Here is a 21,782-nt window from a genome sequence, read left to right as displayed (position 1 = left end):
CTGAATTATAGCCTCCATTTTTTCACTCATTATTTCATTTCTTAATGTGTTTTCTATCAGGACTGTGAGAATTCACACTCATCTTTAGTTTTCTGCATTGTTCTAATATTCATGCTCCCATTACATGATTTTAATTCCACAAAATATTTTTTATTTTAAAGGAGGCAAAGTTTCCTAATCTCAGATTGCTCCCTTTTGATAGTTTCTGCTATGTCTTCTTAAGTCTCTGTAAATATAACTTGGGAGATTTTTTTTTAAAGTTTTCTTTTTTACAGTGTCTATTTTACAGAGATATTACTTTTATGTTCTTAGATGTCTCTCTTCTTTAGAATTGCTAAATATTGTTTTCATGAACTTCCATCATGTGTTTACTGAGAGTGAGTTCCATGGTCCAGTGTTACCATGTTTCCTCAAAAATAAGACCTAGCCGGACAATCAGCTCTAATGCATCTTTTGGAGCAAAAATTAATGTAAGACTCAGTGTTATTTTACTAAATATAATACCAGGTCCTATATAACATAAGACTGGGTCTTATATTAATTTTTGCTCCAAAAGATGTATTAGAGCTGACCGTCTGGCTGGGTCTTATTTTTGGAGAAACACAGTATGTATGCTGGTCAAAGCATGTTCGAGGAGGCATTAATTAATGTGATTGAGATGTTTCCCATTGTGTGTGTGTGCGTGTGTGTGTGTGTGTGTATTGCTTTGTGAGCACTTAGAAGAGAAAGCAATGATGCCTTGGAACTAACCAAATTTCACGCAGAAGTCATAGCAGGTGTTTCTTACGTCAGTTTGACTGATATGTTAGTTATGTAACTCAGGAAAAGATATAGACTATAGACTGTAGTTGTAAGCACAGGATATTAGACAAGGTTTTCCATGATCCTTGCAGGCATGAGGGAGAAATATCTGTACAATGCAAAGACAATGTGCAAGCAAGACCATGGCTAGAGTGCAGTGTCCAGCGTAGGTTCTGATGCCTTGATGGTTTTTAGAGAAATTATAATGCATTCATAGGAGATTTGCCAAAAGAGCTAAGGAATTTTAAACCCTGCAATTTGAAGAATCACTGAGGGGGCTTCTTGTTTAGCAATGTTTCTTAACTCTACTGAACAATGGTGTCAGTTGACTACCTTTAAAAAAACTACTCAGGCCCAGGCCCCCAAACCAGACCAATTAAATCAGTGTCTCCATGAGTGAGATCCACAACTGTTAGTTTTGCAAAGCTCCCCAGGTAATTTTAATGTTTAATCAGAGTTGCGAACAATTGTTCTAGTTTACGAACTTGTGAGGCTCAAATATGGAAGAGGAATATAAGCGTTTCTGTATCAAACACTATGCCTGACCATTCACTTGGCAGAAGTGGACATTGGTCTACCTGAGTCAGCAAATGGCTACTGGAACAGCTTGCCTGCCAAGCCCAGACTCTCAATGCTGTGAGACGTTTCCTTCCCTTTATAAAGACGCATGATCTCTTTGACATGGATCTTTCAGATACTGGCAATATGTGTATCAAGATAAAAGAGAGAGAACCAAGATGGCAGGGTAGATAAACACTGTGCCTGCATCCTTTCCTGAATACATTAAAATTACAACTCAATTATAGAACAATCAATCTGAAGAGCCATCTGAAGTCTAGCTGGACAGGAGACCTATAACTAAAAATATAAATAAGGCATGTCGAGATTGGTAGGAGGAGCAGAGACGCAGAATGGGCCACAAGCCTCCCTGTGGAGATTGAGAATACAAGGGATTTCTTAGCTGCAGAGGTTCCCCCCAGGAGGACAGAAGGACCTCAGCCTCCCACACCAGGGTCTGCAGCCCAGGTTACTGGTGCCAGGAAGAGGATCCCCCACACCATCTGGCTGTGAAAAACAGTGGGAATTCCAACCATTCATGAAGGCTGCAGAAAGCCCAAGCATCCTCTTAAATGGCCTGTGCACAGACTCTCTCGCTTGCAGTCACTCAACTTTGGCTCCAGCAGAGGGTTGGTGACTTGGGGGCACTCGGAGACATAGGGGAAGCAGACTGAGGTGGGGGTCAGGACTGGAAGACAGTCAGCATTTTTCTGCTGAAGGATCCTTCTCCCATACAGCCAGCAGGCGGATGCCATCTTTCCTGTGTTGAGCCCTCCCCCTACGCTTATGGCCAAATCTGACTCTGATTGGCCTGGTGAGCTCTGCTTCTCCGCCCTGCTGACTCAGCTGAGAACCCGATTCATCCAACTCATGAATCGCCAGAGGCACTTCCTCTGTGCGCAGCCAGTGCCTCCCACATTGCACTCTTTCATTAAAAACTGTAGGAGTTCACAGGACCCAGGCAGGCAGCAACTGGTCTTGGTGTGCTCTGAGACTTTTGCTGAGTCAATCCAGGCTCAGCACTGGCACCAAACCATAGTCTACATTAACCTGGTGACCACAACTCTTCCCACTCTAGTGACTCCCTGAGACCCTGCCACACCCAACTCACATGCCACATGAGACTTTATCAGGGGCTGAACCTTAAGGGAGCCAGTAGATGGCAGCAGGCCTCTGGGTGTCCTGGCTTTTTGCAGTTATCGCAGACCTGGTACTGGTGCCATCTGTCCTCAGTTTGCAGCGTGGCTTCTCCCACATGCCTTTAAGTTTAGCACAGGAAGGAAACAGCTGAGGATTGCTTTGTAGCTTCTACCAGGTAGCCCTCAGCTGGTAACAGGCAGTGGCTGACCTGGTCCTTCACTGGAGCTCTTCCCAAGAGGCCCCAGATCCAACACACTTGGAGGTTGGTTTCAGACCACAGCACAGCACCATCCAATTAGCCCCACAAGTGGCTGTCGTGTGGGGTGTCTGGCGGGGCGGCCTGCGGGGTCTCTGCTCCCGCTCCCCACATAAGAATGCAGGACATGGTGAGGCCAAAAAGGAACACCCACGGAGCCATAGGTAGGGGAGTCATACCACTATGGTCTCACCGGAGGCTGGGTTTACACGACGTGCGACCTGCTGTCCGCTTTGCTGCCAACCGACCAACTCTCCTCGACTCTCCTTACTCTCCTTCAGTCTCCTCCTTCACTCTCCTCGGCTCCCCTCCGTAGCCGCGGCAGTTATATCAGTGACCAATGGCTCAATGGCTACAGCTGATGGCCAACTGTCCACAGCTGACGGCCATCCACTATCTGAGCCAGCACCTCCCCACATGAGGCCGAGAGCCTGGAAACTGCTTTCTGGGTCTCTGTCCCCACAGTGGCACACACAGAGGGTGGTCTTAACAGGCACCAGAGCCTGCTGGGGCAAATCCAACTCAGTGGAGTAAGCCTACTGCACAGCAGCCCATAAGCCATGGATGTGGCCAAACCCGAAAGCCAGTCAGCCTGAGGGTCAATCCCACCCACAGATGTGTCAATAGCAATCAAGGCTCAACTACAACAGGCTCGACACACAACTCACACAAGGGACAGTCCTGGAGCACCCGATGCAGGTGACCAGGGAGACTGTGCCACTGGGCCCCACAGGACACCTACTACATGAGGCTACCAGACCAAGACTGGGAGACATGGCAGATCTGCCTACTACATAGAAACAAACACAGAGAGGCAGCCAAAATGAGGAAACAAAGAAATACATCCCAGATGAAAGAACAGGAGAAAAATCCAGAAAAAGAACTAAACAAAATAGAAGCAAGCAACCTACCAGAGACAGAGTTCAAAACAATGGTTATAAGGATGCTCAAGGAACTTAGTGAGAACTTCAACAAAGAGAGAACAAGCATGACAAAGGACATAGAAACCATAAAAAAGAACCAGTCAAAAGTGAAGAATACAATAACTGAAATGAAGAAAGCACTAGAAGGAATCATCAGCAGACTAGATGAAGCAGAGGATTGAATCAGTGATTTGGAATACAATATAGCATAAAACACCCAAGTGGAACAGTAAAAAGATGGTGGCCAGATGGGAGGGGGCCTGGGAGTGTGGGTGAAAAAAAGTGGAGGCAATTAAGAAGTATAACTGGTTGTTACAAAGCAGTTATGGGAATGTAGGGTATAGCATAAGGGATACAGTCAATAATATTGTAATAACTATGCATGGTGTCAGATGGGTACTAGATTTGTTGAGTGATAGATGGGAGGTGGTTGGTGGCAGGGTGAAAAAGGTGAAGGGATTAAAAAAATACAAATTGGCAGTTTCAAAATAGTCATGGGGATGTAAAGCATAGGTAATACAGTCAATGATATGGTAATAACTATGTATAATGCTAGGTGGGTAGTAGGGGGGATCACTTACTTCTTAAATTATATAAATGTCTAACCACTATGCCATACACCTGAAATTTATATAAAATGATATTGATACACTGTTGGTGGGAATGCAGACTGGTGCAGCCGCTATGGAAGGCAGTGTGGCGGTTCCTCAAGAAATTACGAATAGAATTACCATATGACCCAGCAATCGCTCTCCTGGGTATCTACCCAAAAAATCTGAAAACATTTATACATAAAGACACGTGTGCTCCAATGTTCATTGCAGCTTTATTTACAGTGGCCAAGACATGGAAACAACCAAAATGTCCTTCGATAGATGAATGGATAAAGAAGTTGTGGTATATATACACAATGGAGTACTATTCGGCAGTAGGAAAAGATGATATAGGAGCATTTGTGACAATGTGGATGGATCTTGAGAGAACGACGCTAAGTGAAATAAGTCAGACAGAAAAAAAACAGAGAACCCTATGATTTCACTGATATGTGGTATATAAACCAAAAACAACAAAAGAACAAGACAAACAAATGAGAAACAAGAACTCATAGACACAGACAATAGTTTAGTGGTTACCAGAGGGTAAGGGGGGATGTGGGGAGGGAGATGAGGGTAAGGGGGATCAAATATATGGTGATGAAAGGAGAACTGACTCTGGGTGGTGAACACACAATGGGATTTATAGATGATGTAATACAGAATTGTACACCTGAAATCTATGTAATTTCACTAACAATTGTCACTCCAATAAATTTAAAAAAAAAGAAAAAAATAATATTGAATGTCAACTGTAATTGTTAAATTTAAAAAGAGGGCAAAAGGGGAAGGGGAATGAGAGGCCCAAATTTCCAGGTATAAAACAAATAAGTCATGGGGATGTACAGCATAGGGAATATAGTCAATAATATTGTGATAGCATTGTACAGTGTCAGATGGTTACTGGACTTATGGTGATCACTTCTTTAGGTACACAAAAGTTGAATAACTATGGTATACCCCTGAAACGAATATAATATTGTATGTTAGCTATATTTTTAATAAAAATCTTAAATTAAAATAAAAAACCACGAAAACTGACTCTCCCATGATCTCATCAGCTGCGTGGTTTCACTTACCTCTTACACTGATGACTCCCTAACCTGGTTTTCTAGCCACATAGCTCTTCTATTGACTACATTTCCATCTGGATCTCTCACTGACACCTCAAATGTAATATGCCCTTAATTGAATCACTATCTAACCCCATTCTTGCTCCTGTTCTTTAGTGCTCATGGTCAATGGAACTGCTATCCTCCCAGGAACACAAAGGCAGAAGCCTGGGAATTATCCTTAGTTCCTCTGCCTCTCTCTCAATATCCTCACAATCACTCAATTACCAGTTCCTTCCAGATACTATCCCTCCCTCCATCTGAACTACCTACTTTATCCTTTATATTCCTTAAATTCCCACAACAGTCTCCCTGTAGGTTCCCTGCTTCCTCTCTTCTCCCCTTCCAACACTGCAGCCAGAGGGGTTGTCTAACGTTGAAATCTGACCATGTCAGTTCCCACTTAATTTCTCAGTGCCCCACCCCCCACTGTCTATGAGAAAAGATCCACGCTCTTTAACTTGACAGACAATATCCTCCTGCCCGTATTTCCACTGATCTACCATCACTTCCAAACTCAGTTTTTGCTTTAGCAACATTAACCTACAGCCAAGGACTGCCTCTGAGCCTTTGCTTGCACTCTTCCCTCTACCTAGAATGTGTTATCCACACTCACTTCTTCACTAAACTTCTATTCATGCTTTAAATCTTGGCTGAAGCTCGTCTACTCCAGAGAATATTACCTGACCTCCTTGGTCCAATACCTTCCTAAACTGGTGAGGTGATCCTTCTCTGACTCTCATCTAAAAATAATGCTACATATTATCTGTTTCTGACTGTTCCACACAGTTCCACCTAGCTCCTGGAAACCCAGTTGCTCGCCTAGCACAGAGGAGGTGCTCAATATATATTTGAGGATTTAGTGTTAGTCAAATGACTGAATGAATCTCCTCAGGAGTGCATTTTCCAGGATTTGCGTAATTCATGGATTAGGAATAGTAGGGGCTTTGGGGTAGAGTGGAAATCTCCTCAGCTATAGGAAAACATGGCTACTGGCTTCTTAACTGTTGGGAAGGATCACTTTGTGACCAGCTAAAGCCTGATGAATATCCTGGCATGAGAAAAGGGAGGAGACCAACTTTCACTAGTGGGTGTCCTGGGGTCAGGTTCTGAAGATCGTGGACATCCCTGTTGATAAAATCTTGGGATGGGGACTGAACGACAGTGCCCATTTTTGTGGCTCTCAAAGATTCTGGAAGGAACACTCTGGCCCTCTGGGAGATCAAGAGAGCTTTCTCTAGTTCTTTCACTTTAAATGAAAGGCAGGGGCACTGAGGCAGCGGGTAAAGTGCTGTAGGCTTGTGTTCCAGAGCAGAGAGGTAGAGAAATACAGCAAAGAATAAAAACATTTGGGCTAAAACATTCCAGCGTTTCAGGATTTAAGGGTCAAAATGGCCTTGTTGACCTCTGGCCACTTGGAACTTTCATGCCAGATGAGCCATTAGGAAAGTGAAAAATTGTTTTCTGTGTAGATGACACTGTTTATGCCTTAAGTGAGGAGAAAACTTTCCATGCAGACCACACAGAAGGGAGTGATGGGCACAAATGAATATCTGGGCAGTGAGGTCTGGGGTTTATCAGCTGTTGTGTGGCCACTGAGTTTTGTCTCTCATCCTTTTTCTTGTCATAGTGGATTCTTCTAGATCGCAGCCTTTGCTTTGGTAAACTCACACTAGTGAAATGAGGCTAGTAGCATAAATGAGGCTAATGAGCATAGTAGCAGCTATGCTGCTTGCCTCACACCTATGATTGGAATCAGGAGAGATCATGGATATGAATACATTGTTATCTTCTAAGTGTGGTACATGTGTAAAAGACGGCTATTATTATTGTCATTTTAATTATTAAAAAAGTCTTTTTTTTTTCTTTAAAAAGCTCTTTTCTTACTTGAACGTTTCCTCTTTGTATACCTGTCCTGCCATGGAAACTTTTTGACTTCATTTCTCATTTGGAAAATAAGCTCCCTCTTCCTTTCTCCTTTTAAATCACGATGTCGGGAAAGAATCTTTACTTTTCACTGAGGCATCAATTACTTCAGAGTTTAATTCCAAGAGAAAACGGAAGACTTCTGCAGAAAACAAAGCCTTAGGCTTCTTCACAAAAGAAGATGAAAAGGAATTATGCACTAGGGGAAGAGTGGGAGACCTGGGTTCCTGTCCTGGCTGAGTGACCACAGGCAGGGCCCTTCCCCTTTAGATGGAAGATTCCTAATTTTGAAGAGGAAGGCCCTGGGACCAGGTGCTCTCTCAGCTCCTTCCCTGGTCTTATTTTTAATGATACTAGAGACTCGTAGGTATGCCTCAAATTAATAGAATTCTTTTGGTCTGATTGAGTAATATCCCAGGGTGCTAAGACAACATGCAACTGAGATCACTAGACCACTCTTTAGAATCACAGAGTAAGGAAGCCACTATCAACATACTACCAACACCATCACCATCCTCCCTATCACCATGAGAACCACCACCACCACCACCACCACCACTACCCTGTCACCATCACTACCATCATCACCAACCACCACCACCACCACCACAACCCCATCACTGCCAACAACCATCATTACCACCACCATTACCACCACCACCACCGCTGCTACCACGACCACCATCACCAACAACCACAATTGCCACCAACTATCACCGCCAACCACTACCACCACTCTCATTACTGCCATTATCGTCACCATCATTACTACCACCACCACCATCACTTTCATGGCTAATACAGTTCTATTTTTAAAAATGTGAAAAATAACTTATAAAAATTTCTTAACTTTAGGGGTTGATGATAATCTCAGGAAACATTCTGGAGTAGGATGTGGAATGAGCTCTTAGGGCTAAAGTCATCAAAGTAGTCTATGCCAGATTAACACAACTGCTTATTTGACAATGTTATTGGGCAGACAGATCAGGGAAACACCAGTGATAAAGAACATCCGAGCTTTATTAACAACTTTGGTAAGATCCCCCTAATAATCTTTTTAAAAAAGATAAATATGAACTGAGTGATAGTACAAGAAATTGAATCTATTTTCTAAAAGAGCACTGTTTAGTTATTAAATTAATATCTATCTTTCAGGAGCATATAGTGGAATGCCTCATAATCCTGTAATACTCATCATTTTTATTGATGACTTAGTTGAAAAGGTCATGCTCATCAGATTTGGGGATGAGAGGAGGCCAGCCAGAAGGAACAACAACTACACTGGACAACAGAATCAAAGCCAGAAATATCTGGGGAAGCTGGCAAGATAGACTGAATTAAACAGATAAAATTAGGAATAAAGGTAAGGGTTTTGTATTTGGGTCCCAGGTAGCATCTATATCAGCATGGAGGCAATACAGTTCAAGACCAAATTTAAAGAGGTTTTTTGTTTTTTTTTTTTCCAGTTGATACTAAACTCAATAGGTATTTACTGGTATAGATTTCTAATTCAACCTTATAGGGTTTCCACAGAAATATGAAAAGTACAACAAAGAAAGTGATAATCTCACTCTACTTGGTGATTAGGCTTCCCTTGAAATTCTATATTTTATTTATTAAGAATAAAGAAATTAGAGAAAACTGGGGCAAGAGTATAATGATAGTGAGGATGCTGGAGCCAATGGCCTGTGAGGCAGGATGGAAAGGGCATTGGCAAAGGAGTGGGGAGCCAGGTTATGCCATTAATTGGCTGGGAGATTCTGACCAAGCCAGTATTTCTCTTTGGAGCTAATGACAGGCCCCCTTGAGAAGAAGCAGAGATGGCGGGGGTTGGCTGGCCTTTTCTCCTAGGTTTTGGCCCACTGGTTAGGCCACAGTATAAGTGGGTTTTTTTCTCCCTACCTCACCCATCCAAGCACGAGCCCTCATGAACCTGTAAGCAAAATTTCTCACTCTTGAAATGCCATTAACATTTGCAAATTATACCAATTCTTTCCCTTGGGAAGGCTTCCAAAGTACCCTTTCTCTAACTTCCTGGAAAGCCAAAGATGATGGCAATTCATATTTGCATTACCACACATAACACATATTGAGGTAGGAAAGGAAAAGGCCTAAGAGAATAGGCTTTGAAATCAGAGGGGCCTGAGGTAAACTCAGCCTCTCCCACTAGCTTTGTGACCACTTACTTAAACTTTCTGAGACTCAGTTTCCTTGTTTATGATATAGGGTCAATACCAGGCTCTTAGTGATGTGAATATTAAGTGAGACAATGCATGTACAACAAGTAGCACAATGTGGGGCACAAAGTAGGTGCCCAACAAACGGTATAGCTAATGTTAATACTACATTTACTACCACCAACCCTCCTCTTCCTTTCTGCTTCTCCTCCTCTGCAGGCCAGGCACCGGGCTGTTTGCAGAGTTAACAGTGGAAAAGAAAATTCACACCCCCTGCCTACACCAAGCTTACAATTTAACCAGCACTGTCCAGGTGAGCTTTCTACAATGATGGAAACGTTCCAAATGTATATATTCTCCAATATGGTAGCCAGAGCCATATGTGGCATTTAAGCACTGTGAGTAGTGTGACTGAGGAACTGAATTTTAAATTTTATTTAGTTTTAATGAATTAAATGAAAATGGAAATAGTCCCATGTGGAAACAGACAGCACAGCTCTAGACACATTTCAGTTATATTTCTGAGACTGACCAGTCTGAGCAGAATAAAGTTGCAGCAAAAGAGAAATGCACATAAAGCACCCAGAATATTACCTGGAAGTTTCTCTTATGCTTTCCATTCATCACATTTAATTATCTACCATACGTAAGTATTATCTCAGGTGCTGGGGGTACAGTGCCAGCTGTACCTTCAGGGATCTCACAGTTTAGTGGGGGATATACAGATAAGTGATTTGAGGTAAGTGTACACACAGGTACCACAGGTGCAGCAGAGAGAAGTCTAAGCCAGATGAGCAGTTAGGGAGGGCTTCCCAGAAGGACACTTTAAGACAAGAGCGGTCTTGAATAAGTAGATCTCATAGGGGGGCTCAATGGATAATTTTTCCATTTACAACAACAGATTATATTCCAGGGCCACTAAGCCCACTGCTGGTGGCAGAGGTGGCTACGAGGCACCGGGGAAAACTCACAGCTATGGACAATTTGTTTTCTTTGAAAATTTCTCCTTTGTGGCTTTTTTGTATTACCTAATTCAATTTCTCTTCTGTGGCCACATTTTCTTCACCTGAGAACATTTTTTTTATTGATGTGTGTCACCTTATTTTTATTGTTTTATTAGTAGTTACTAACCATGAGTGATTTGGAGGCGGGGGGCTGGTGAACTCTGTTACACATAATGTGACATGAACTCCCGCTGTGGTTTGGTTGTGGAATTCAGACACTTGGTGTAAACAAACAGCTCTGTGAACATGGCCAGTCTGTGAAGAAGCCATTACTGATTGGTTAGGCTGGCTGCATCTGGCTGTGATAGCGAAGCACATTCCTCGGAGCAAGGGCTGTTCTAATTATTTGTGCAGAGAAGGGGGATCTGATGCCCATTTACATATTTTACACAGTAGTTTGATTTGTTGAAAGTTAATGTGTGACGTCTAGCCAGAGAATTCTGCAACTGACACATGCTTACATAAAAACAGATACAGGGCCTGACCGGTGGCTCAGGTGGTTAGAACTTCATGCTCCTAACTCTGAAGGCTGCCAGTTCGATTCCCACATGGGCCAGTGGGCTCTCAACCACAAGGTTGCCGGTTTGACTCCCGCAAGGGACGGTGGGCTGTGTCCCCACAACTAAAAACGGCAACTGGACCTGGAGCTAAGCTGCGCCCTCCACAACTAAGACTGAAAAAAGGACAACAACTTGAATCTGAACGGCACCCTCCACAACCAAGATTGAAAGGACAACTTTACTTGGAAAAAGTCCTGGAAGTACACACTGTTCCCCAATAAAACGTCCTGTTCCCCTTCCCCAATAAAATCTTAAAAAAAAAAAACCACACAGATAGCTTTATTTTGTATGGTTTCCATAATCGTACTTGTGTGTAAAAAGCAGGATGACAGGTGTGACTCCTCCCATGAGGCCAAGGGTATGCTCATGTGGTCTGGCTTGGCTGTGTGAGGCCCTGGTCTAGTGAGTCCCTAGAGATTACTTGCTTTGACTGTGGCAGAGTTGCCTCTGCTGGATGAACATGTAAATTGGTGTAGCCTTTCGGAAAAGCAGGTTGTCAGATATATCAGGAGGCTTAAAACATTCATGCCATTTGGCCCAGTGATTCTACTTCTGGGAATCTATCCAAAGGAAGTATTTGGAAATGTGCGTAGCAAAGACTTTGCCCAGCTAGGGATGTTCTACAGAGTTGTCTGAGTTGCTAAAGACAGGAAACAACTTAAACGACTAATGGTGTAATAATAAACAGCCATTAAAACGATGTTCATGAAAGACTTGCTACAACACTGATTAGGAAAAAAATAGCTACAGAGGCTAAGCAAGTACCCAGGAGTCAGGCAGCCTGGGTTTGAATGCTGGCTCTGTCGCTTATTAGCTGTGAGACTTGGGCAAGTCACCTGAACTTCGCCGGGTTGATAATATGTACATAATACTTGCCTCAGAAAGACTTCTGGGTATTAAATGACAGTCAATATAAAATACTTAACACCCAGAAAGTACATGTTTTAAGTACCCAGTAAACGTTGGCTGTCTATCCACTGTAGGATTTCAAGGCATGAAAATAGATGGGAAGGAAATAAGCTAATATGTTAACAGTGGGGAATCTGGGTGGTTGAATTGCGGATACTTTGTATGATTCTTTGCACACTTTTCAACTTCTCAAATTTTCTGCTTTCAACAGGAATTATTTTATACTAAGAGTATATCATAATGACATAATGCAATAAGATTTTTTTTAACAAAAGAGTTTTACCACACAAAAATGGCACTTCTCTCTTCCCCCTTCCCTTCCAGGGGAGGAGCTGGGGGTAGGCAGCCTCCTCCCCTGAAAATGGGCTGGAGAGGGTACAGCTGCTGCAGTATGGGTTCTACCCCCTGCAGAGTCGCACACGTGCAGGGCCGGGATCTCTGGGAGTACAGGGCTGGCGGGACCCTCCACCAGGTGTTGAAGGTGCTGTGCCGAGACTGTTGCAAGATGCTCTGATATTTATCATTTTATCCCCAAGTCTTGGTTGATCTGAACCAAACACTGACATAAAATTGTAAGGTGGGAAAGACTCACATATTTGCTGCCCCTCATAAAAATACCCGTAATGACGCCTATAGCGCTTCACGTACAGAAACGTGAAGTGAGCTGCGCAAAGAAAAGCCTTAGATCAGGGGCACAACAGGGGGACAAGAGGAAAGTTAGCTTAATTGCAGCCACTTTATTTAATGAGTATAATTTATATGAGGAATGAAATCTCTGGCAAATACAGCCCTCTTTTAACACGACAAACGACGAAGTCCCTCCCTCCGTTAGGACCTTTCCCTGGAAAGAGAGGGTCCTAAAGAACAAAGGTGTGTGTGTGTTTCTACACAGTGATGACATTCCCCTCTCCCACGACCTAATGTCCTTCATTGATAACGAGGGTGCCCAGAGCTGCAGCAAGTGTCTCCGAGGGCTGTATTTTACACAAGGAATCGCACGCACGGAAATAACGAAGTCCTTCTCCCCATTGGAAACCGAGGGGCAGTTGCCAACCCTGTGCCCTGACCGCCCCTAGTCCACACCAGCAGACCCAAGGTGCGGTCCCCTAAGCGCCGGAAATGAAAGACTAACAAACAGCCCTCCTAGGCCCTCCTCCCGAGAGCGAGGTCATTGTATGCTAATGAAGCCAGAGGAGACAGCCTCCCGGCGCTGCTGCGAGCGCGCCCGCGGGTTCGAGCTCTCCCGCGCGCCACTGCGTCGCAGTCACAAAATACCTCGCGCGGCAGCAGGCCCTCTCGCCTCCAGGGGTGGAGGACGGTGGGGGAGGGGTCTTGCCCGCCACTCTGAGTTCATCAGCGGGATCGCTCACGTCTGGGAGATGCCTTCTCGTTCCGGTCCCCTGATTTCCACTGCAGTGATGGCGGGGATGCGGGAGCCGCATAAGAATCACCTGTAGGGCTTTCGAACTCCGCAGCCCTCTCCGCAAATTCCAGTCCTCTCGTCTCCAGAGGAAGAAAATCTCAATATGAAGGGTGAGATGGGCTAGTGGAGTTTTCGAAGCCCCACAGGTGACACTAGATGTGCGCCCCTCAAGACACACACATACACCTTGTGACTCCGAGATTGAACAAGTCAGCTCTACGGTCTCTCGCTGACCGTCCTCCCCTGCCTCAGCGTACAGCATTTGTCAAGGTGTCCGTGTCCTCTTCAGCTCCCCTTTCGGCTCCCTTAGCCCAGGAGCTTGGCGGAGTGCCTCCAAGTCCTGGAACCCTGCGGGACCGTCACAGGCTTTGGCGGCCAGCCGTTACGACAAGTGTCCCCGCTCCTTGGCGCCCTTGTGCACTCCGGAGCGCGAACTGGATACCAGGAGCCAAGGGTAAGTGCAGAGGGGAGAAATGTGACCAGTTGCTTCAGCGCACTGCCTGGAGCAAGGCCGCCTCCCGCCCGCACACCTTTGAGGTTTGGAGGGTCCTCCCACCCGTACCGCTCCCGGTGCTCTCACCGTTCTGGCGGAGGATCTCCTCCTGCGGGGGCTTTGGGGCTGGTGGCACCCTCGGGGTGGGCGCAGTGGCCTCGGCTCCTTCCCCCGGCCACGGGACCGGCTCCCGCTTTGCCCTCCTTTTCCAAGTCGCTGCAGCCCGCGCCCCGAAGCCGAGCCACCTCCGCCGCGCCGGCCACTGCCTTACCTCTCACCAGGCAACACTTGGTTGCGCGGTTCTCCGGAGCGCTCTTTCCTCGCGGCTTATTCCCTTACTCGGGAGGAAAAAGGAACCGAGAGCCAGAAAAGGGACCGAAGTCGGCGTCGGGGCGTCTTCCCGCCCGCGCAGCCCTCTAGGGGCGGGGAGGGCCGTGGGGCTGCCGCGGAGGTCTGGCGGGCAGGCGTTAGGCAGCGCCAGGGGTCTTCTGCCTGCTCCCAGGCAGTGCTCGTCCGAGGCCCGCCACCGCGGCACTGCGGCTCCCTGCCGGTAGCGGCTGGGTAAGTCCAGCTGCCACTCTCAGCGCGGAGCCCGGCCCCCGGGCGCAGAGCCCGCCCCCGCCACACGCCCCCCCCCCCGCGCGCGCGCGCGCACACACACACACACACACACACACACACACACACACACACACACACACACCAGCGCCACACACAAACGAGCGCGCGCTCACACGCACGCACAGGAATGCGCATCGTCTCAGTGGGAACCTGCGCCCCTTTGGTGCCACTTGGGCGCGGGCATGGTTTTGGCACTTCTCACGGACAAGGCTTTGGCTTGGGAGGAGGAATTAGAAGCGTAGGGGTTCCGAGAGGATGTAGCTGTGGGGGGCTCCGCAGGGCGACAGAGGCCAGGTGACTCCGGGGACGGAGGACAACTGTTTGACAAATAAAATACCCACTGGGCATTTCCACAGCTCAACCATGTCTAGGCTGCTTTACTATCTCGACCCCATCAGAGAGAGTAAAAATAAAAAATCAAGTTCTCTCCGTTTTCCAGGAACTCCGTGTCTCTAGCCTCTAAATCATTGGCCCCGTCCAGGGGCATATTTCTGGCAGCGGATTGGTGGCTGGCTGTTCAACTTGAAAACACCTCCTCAGGTGTGGTAGGGACCATCCATCGCAGCCCACTAGAGCTGGGCTCTGATCACCAGGTAAGGTCTCCGGACTGAGGGTTGTTAATTCTCTTTTCATTTGTTCTTAGATGACTATGGGCTGTTCCTGCACAGCAAACAGACCACTTCTTATTTTCAAAATGTAGGCAAGCACAGAAAAGGCGCTGGGGTGTGCGGGAGGGCAGTAAGGGATGAGGACCAGCATTGGCCAAGGCACTAGTGATTTGTTGCTTGTTCTCTTTCCATGACTCGCATGTCTGCATGGGGGAGAGGTGGTGGTGACACCGTCTCAGGCATGTCACACCAGCAGGATGACTTCTGTCCATTTCACACCACATTTAGACTCATCGGGAGTTTGGACTCTCATCTGTAAAATATGTGGAGTTTACCAGTTTCCAACAGCTGAGAATTCTTTTCTACCAGCAGGCAGTGAAGTTCCCTGGGTCAGGACAGCAGCCAAGAAAAGCTTTCTGCAGAGGCAGAGGCGCCAAGGAGCTCTGCGTGTCTGGGCATTTGGGGAAGAAGTCTCAAACATGAATGTCAGAGGGCCCTGAGGACCCTGATGGTCAGTGTCCTTACTGGGCCATTTGCAGGCAGGCTGATGGGACAAATAAGGAACTGACACTCAGAAATTTCCCCAAGGTTCCACATGGCAATGAAGGCAGAGCCAGTACCAGAACCCTGTATTCACACTTCATCCTACCAGTCACTACCCACATCTCATTCCATCACCTTGGGGTGGTCCTCAAAGTTTCTTTCAGCTAGACTGAAATAATCCTGGTGAGGATACTCTCAAAGTTCTTTCATCTTTTCTTGTTTGCCTTCCACTCACTAACTCATTCATTTTACAACTATTGTTGGTGCAAAAGTAATTGCGGTTTAAAAGTTTAAAAATAATTACAAAAACCGCAATTACTTTTGCACCAATGTGATATTTATTATGCTGCTACTAATATGTTCAGGCACTTTCCCTGACTCTAGTCCTGGGCCTTACTTGGGAAGAAAGAGGAATGGAGAGACAGAAAGGGCTTAGAACTGTTCCTGTCCCTGGTAGAGGAAAAGGCTGGCACAGGCTCACTGGATATAGTTTCACTGTGCTAGGTTGGGCAGATGTGGAAGACACACTGTATCTTCTAAACTTAACATCCTCTTGCAGGAAATCACACTCACATCCCTGTCAAATGAAAACATTTTCGCTTTGTCTATTCCTGATTCCTTCTAAAGAAGGCAAAATGGAGGGAGCGCCTCTATTTAGCTGAGTATCATGATGGATTTGGAGATGCATGCTTGCAGGTAGGGGTTGGGGCAACACTGAGTTGTTTTGCCTATTAGAACAGGAAGACAGTTGGATGGGAGGATAGGGAAGACACTCAGAAATAGAGTGCACAGACTAGACGTGGCTGGGAGCACACTGAGAAGTAATGCGAGAGAAACTCCCAGAACAGGGTTGCCAATTAAGGATTTAGAGAACGGGAGTGTTTGCGAAGATTGGTAAATACTTTGCTGGGAGGAAGGGGGGTGGGGCTTGCTATGAAGTCCCTGCTTTCTATCCTTCCCATGAAATAAATACTTTGTAAAGGCAATATTTTCCCCAATTTGTTTGTGAGTAGATTCCTTTGGGAAACTGAGGGTGATGCTCGCGAGGTTCAACATCTGGATTGATGCAGGGTAAGTACAGATAAGCCTGTGTGGACAGAAGGTGGAAAGACAGCTGCCCCCTGGGCACCAGATAGTAACATGTGGGAAAAGGGTGGTGATAGAGGCTGAAACAATGAGGAAGGCAGGGAAGGCTGGGGTTGGGAGAAGCAATGGGATGACCAGGTATGTTGGTTAAGGCATCATGGAGCAGGTACTTTTGTGCTGGGATTTAAAAGGGGAGTAGGAACCTGACACAAAGATCAGTAGGACAAGGGTACTGTACGCTGAGAGGAAGCAATAGTACAGGAGAACAACTCATGGCTAGTTCTGGATCTTCAATAGAAGAAAGAAAGGTCATACTGTGGAAGGTCCCCAAGTGCCCTGCCAGCGGTGTAGACTTCAGGCTCGGAGTATGAAGGAGTTATCGAAGGTGCGCATTTTTTGTTTTTGTTTGGTTTTGACAAGGAGTGACTGGGAAACAAGCTGGGAAGACTCTGATGCCTTCTTTCCCGAGAAAGGCCTTCCTGGCCAGAATGGGGTGGTGGGGTGGTGGTGGTGGTGGGGTGGCAGGGAGAGCTTGCTGCTGCCCTCCTGAGGAATCAGAACCCAGGTGAAGTGCTGAAGTCCAGCCCACCCTCCACTAGCCCTGCATGCAGCCTGGCATGGCTGTATTTGCCTGGAGGAAGGGGTACCTTTTCTCTACTTTGCACAGAGGCTTGCTGCGGGCTGACAGAGGCCCTGGCTGCTGAACAATGTCTTTGAAAAGGCTGAAGCCACAGTGAAACAAACGAGGATTTACTGAGCATTTGTGTATATGCAAATGCAAGGTAAAGTGGAAAGAGTCTTGAAATGAGGAGTAGCTGTGAGAAGGAGCATGTCTCTGCTCTTTGGTGACATTCTGAGATGCACTTTAGGTACAGAGGAAGAAGGTTACTTCCTCCCCCCAGAGCATTGCAATCTGGTACCTATAAAACAAATACTCAAAATGGTTAAGAAGAAGTGGTAAAAGACAGTATAAAATCAAGTGCCAAATTGTATAGAGCAGATCCTCGGGATGTGAGAGGAAAGACCTCCTCTGGGCTTGAACAATCAAGGAAGGTTTCGGGCGGGAGGAGGTCTGGGCTTCTGGGTAAAGTGTGTGTTGGCTCTGGATTGGAAAAGAGAGCTATGAGCAAAGGGCTGAAGGCAAGGAAGCTGGAAGCTTCTAAGAATGGGATTTTAGCCCCCATGGCCACTCTAATGCCATTCCCAGTCATAGCTCACGCACTCTGGTGAGTCACCCTTGCTTCTGAGAGGGCATTTTTGGATGTTTAACTGGCTCAACACTTTACATTCCCTGAGACTTCAAAATTGGGGGCTCACCCTCATCCTGTTGTACCAGGAACACGTCATCCAAACCGACAGCTGATGTCTGATCGCCATTGCCAAGGCGAAGCCAGGCCTGTGTCAGGTACCTGTGTCTAGAAATTTTTATGTTGGGTTGTCTCTAACAAGCTGGGTGAACAGCATGGGATACTGTGCACAGCTGAGGCCATAGAGATGGGGTCGGTGACTGGGCACCAGGAGATCTGCGTTTAAGTCCTGCTCAGGGGGCGCAGTTTGCCTTTCTGGGACTCACTTTTCTCAACTACAAAAACCAAAAGATTACATTAGATTCTCTCCAAGCTGCCTTCCACCTCATGTTTGATGATTTCATATAGGATATTTTCATTTTATCAAACAAGTACAGGGTGGGATCTGATACTAGCCAAGTCCTGACCTTAACTTTCCTCTTTGCTTTGATTGTGAAGGTTGTGCTGGAGAGAGATTGCGAGACTGTGGGAGGGGGACAGAAGCACCAGGTCATAGTTTACCACAAATGGGATTTGTGGATCCAGCCCTGGAAATGTGGGCAGATCCGGCATCTCTGTGGCTACAGTTTTCTTATGGTAAATAAAGAGGTTGGAAACAGTCTCTATAGCCCCTCTGGCTCTGATACTCTAAGTACTGTCAACTGCACAACTTTTAAGTACTGCCCCATCACCGGGGTGGGACCCCCTCCACAAGGCACACTGGGGAAATGCCCACAATACCAACTAATAAGTTTGGGGGGAAAGCACAAAGATAAGCCCTGAGGTGAAGAGGAACAGACCATTTAGATGGAGTTGGAAGACCTGGGTCTATCTATGTCTCTAAGCCTCAGTTTCTTCTTCTGCAAAATGGGGATGGTAATACCTGCAGCACTGTGTGGGTAATGATTAAATGAAGAAGTGTATGTGAAAATACTTTGTATATTTAGAAGTACTACGCAAAAAAAAAAAATAATTATTAAAGATAGTCTGTTCCCCTAAGTCAGTCTACTAAATAAATAAAAAGAAAAGCCTAATTATATTACTTACTCACTTGTCTGCTTTCTAGGAAGCAACAATTCGAGTCAGCAACTGTCTCCATGCTCCTAAGGGTAGTAATATTTTAACATGAAAACTTAAAGAAGCTGGCAGACTTCAGGACTAACAGGCTGCAAATCCGCTCCCTGCCTAGAATTCTGCAGTGTCACTCAAATTGCTTGCTGTGGATTTCTCAGGAAAGTAAAGGAGACAGACACCCATCCAAAATCCTGCTCTGATGATTGCCTCTTAGGAGAGGGATGGTTGACAGGAGGCAAGGGAAGTGTGAGTGAGTAGGGAGAAAGAGAAAGAGAGAAGCCTTCCTGTTATATTCTGGGCAATGGATGCTAAACTTTATGCTTTAATGAGCTTGTAAAGAGGCTAATTTTGGTTCCCTCACATTACTCTGGATCTGTTTTGTGCTCTGCCTGGTCAGGAGACACTACTGTGGAATTCTTCCCTGTTGTCCCTGGAGGGGAAGTTTTCATGGAGGCCCCTGGGAAGAACCACAGGGAGGAGAAAAATGTTCTAATTCCATAAATGACCATGTGCTTCCAAGCCTGCCCAACTAACAAAACTTTTGAGAGGATCAGTCCACATTTAGAAATATGGGCACTTCTTAATCTCTTGTTAACCAATTTTGGGGGGCAAAATGTCACACTATGTTAGAAATTAAGGGAACCCCTAAGTTCGGACACTTCACTCATCCATTCTTCCCGTTTGCTGCTGCCAGAATTACTTTCTGAAAGTATAAACCCCAGAGCACAAAGAAGTCTTCAAGGCCTCAGATGCCTCCTCTATAAAATGGACACAGTAATACTTATCAGGCATAGGTTTTTTCAGGAGTTAAAAGAAATACTTATAAAAAGTTTAGCGCAGTGCCAGTCATCCAGTAAGTTCTCAATAAGTGGAATTATTGTTATTATGCTTTAGAATGAAGTCAGTATTCCCTGAAGTGGCATTCAAGGCCCTCCACCAAGTGGTCCCAACTTACTCATCCACTTGCACGTCCTGTAAGCTCTTCAAGGACTGGCTTCATCATCTAAACACATCTTTCACCCACCCCTCTCTGTATCCTACTCATGCTGTTCCCAAGGCTGGATGAGCTGCCTTTTCTCTCTCTCTTGTTCTTTCTTTAGTGCCACCTCTTAAACCCACTCCTAGACTCCCACTGACATTTGTTTATAATTTATTGTAGGACGTAACACCAGGCTGCTTCACACCCACTGCCCTGCCCTATCCCTGGACGGCAATTGACTTTCCGTAGTCTGTATCTCTTAATCATCTTCGAATCATCCATATTGTACAGAGGATCAATAACATGGGATTGAATTTAAAGGCCGCTGGACATGACTGTTGGCTCTGAAAGTCTACCACCGAGGAAGCTTATTCCCACTTCCAAACCTTCTCAAGAGCACCCACTCCCTGCCACCTGCCACATGCCAGGCATTGTACAGACATGGATGCCCACCCTGCCCAGAGCCGTATGGGGAGAGCAGTTAGCATCACTTGACACAGACGTTACTGCTCAAGGTCTCGCAGCCGGTAAGCGCTGTAGCTGGTGTTAGAAACCAGAAGCCTGGTTGTGCAGGCTCCACTTCCTCTAAGAGAGCTTCTCCCACACTGAGCTTGCTTGAAGTTTTATTCTGCAGCATTGTGAACAAATTAAACTGTATTATATAAAACTGGTTTATTGCTGCCTGGCTGCAGGTTTTGATGTCTTATCTTGATTGTCTAAATAGTTGTAGAGCAATATAATAATCAAATACCATATTTTAAGCGCTTATGTATTTAACACCACACACACACATTAATTCTACAAAAGGATGGTACTGATCCCATTCTACAGAGAGTTTAATTGGGGCAGCTACTTGCAAAGGAGTACTGGAAGGTGGGGATATGCAGGGCGGAGGCTCCTTTCCAAGAGGTACCAAGTTCTTTACTATTTTTTTTTAAAGATTTTATTGGGGAAGGGGAAACAGGACTTTATTGGGGAACAGTGTGTACTTCCAGGACTTTTTTCCAAGTCAAGTTGTCCTTTCAGTCTTAGTTGTGGAGGGCGCAGCTCAGCTCCAGGTCCAATTGCCGTTGCTAGTTGCAGGGGGCGCAGCCCACCATCCCTTGTGGGAGTTGAGGAATCGAATTGACAACCTTGTGGTTGAGAACCCACTGGCCCATGTGGGAATCGCACCAGCAGCCTTCAGAGTTAGGAGCATGGAGCTCTAACCGCCTGAGCCACCAGGCTGGCCCCAGTTCTTTACTATTTTAATCACCAGCATACCAGCTGAATCTCAGCCCTCAGTGTTTGCTGAATGACTGAGGGAGTTTCTTTCATCTCTCTAACCTATGCTCTTAACCCTAAGTCCATGATGCATATATATATTCTATGGAGTGACAGGTAATTACTGCCACCTTCTCCCAGCAGTAAAAGGACACAAGAGGAGAAAAGGGGGCGGGGGGAATGGTACTATCACAACCAAAGTCTCAGGAGATGAGACATCAGCCCCTCTGGGCTCCTAGAACTAGTTACGGTCCTCAAACTACCTGGGTCAGACTCTTCTGGTGCTCGTTAAAACGCATATTCCTGAGCTCTACCCCAGACCCACTTCATCTGCCTCTCCTGGGAGGCCAGAACTCAGCATTTTAAACAAGAGCTGCAGGTGACCCTGCAGTAGGAGCACCACCTCCTTCCTGGGCTTAGCTGTCAGGGATCCCTTTTAACTGCATC

General features: G+C 46.0%; 2 protein-coding genes across 4 annotated transcripts in view; one reads left to right on the top strand and one right to left on the bottom strand.

Annotated features, from left to right (window-relative positions):
- The window catches only part of DGKG (diacylglycerol kinase gamma), a 195,608-nt gene extending 181,148 nt beyond the window's left edge, over window positions 1-14,460 (bottom strand). For 2 of the 3 annotated variants that reach the window (XM_081063127.1, XM_081063126.1), the window contains exon 1: window positions 14,147-14,460. The gene's annotated coding sequence lies outside the window, so the exon portion shown is untranslated. The remainder of the gene's footprint in view (window positions 1-14,146) is intronic. The other variant, XM_081063128.1, reaches the window with a different exon arrangement.
- On the top strand, window positions 12,583-20,468 carry LOC308510115 (uncharacterized protein; the record flags this gene model as incomplete). The annotated part of the gene is made up of 4 exons (XM_081079086.1): window positions 12,583-12,618; window positions 13,693-13,919; window positions 14,936-15,089; window positions 20,253-20,468. The coding sequence occupies 4 exons, from the start codon at window positions 12,583-12,585 to the stop codon at window positions 20,319-20,321; spliced, it is 486 nt and encodes a 161-aa protein (XP_080935212.1). The 3' UTR covers window positions 20,322-20,468.
- Window positions 20,469-21,782: the final 1,314 nt, after the last annotated feature.

This window comes from Rhinolophus hipposideros (genome assembly GCF_964194185.1).
Source record: "Rhinolophus hipposideros genome assembly, chromosome: 2".
NCBI classification, from domain to species: Eukaryota; Metazoa; Chordata; class Mammalia; order Chiroptera; family Rhinolophidae; genus Rhinolophus; species Rhinolophus hipposideros.
The sequence above is the reverse complement of the archived record's forward strand: the minus strand, read 5'-3'. Positions and strand labels throughout refer to the sequence as shown.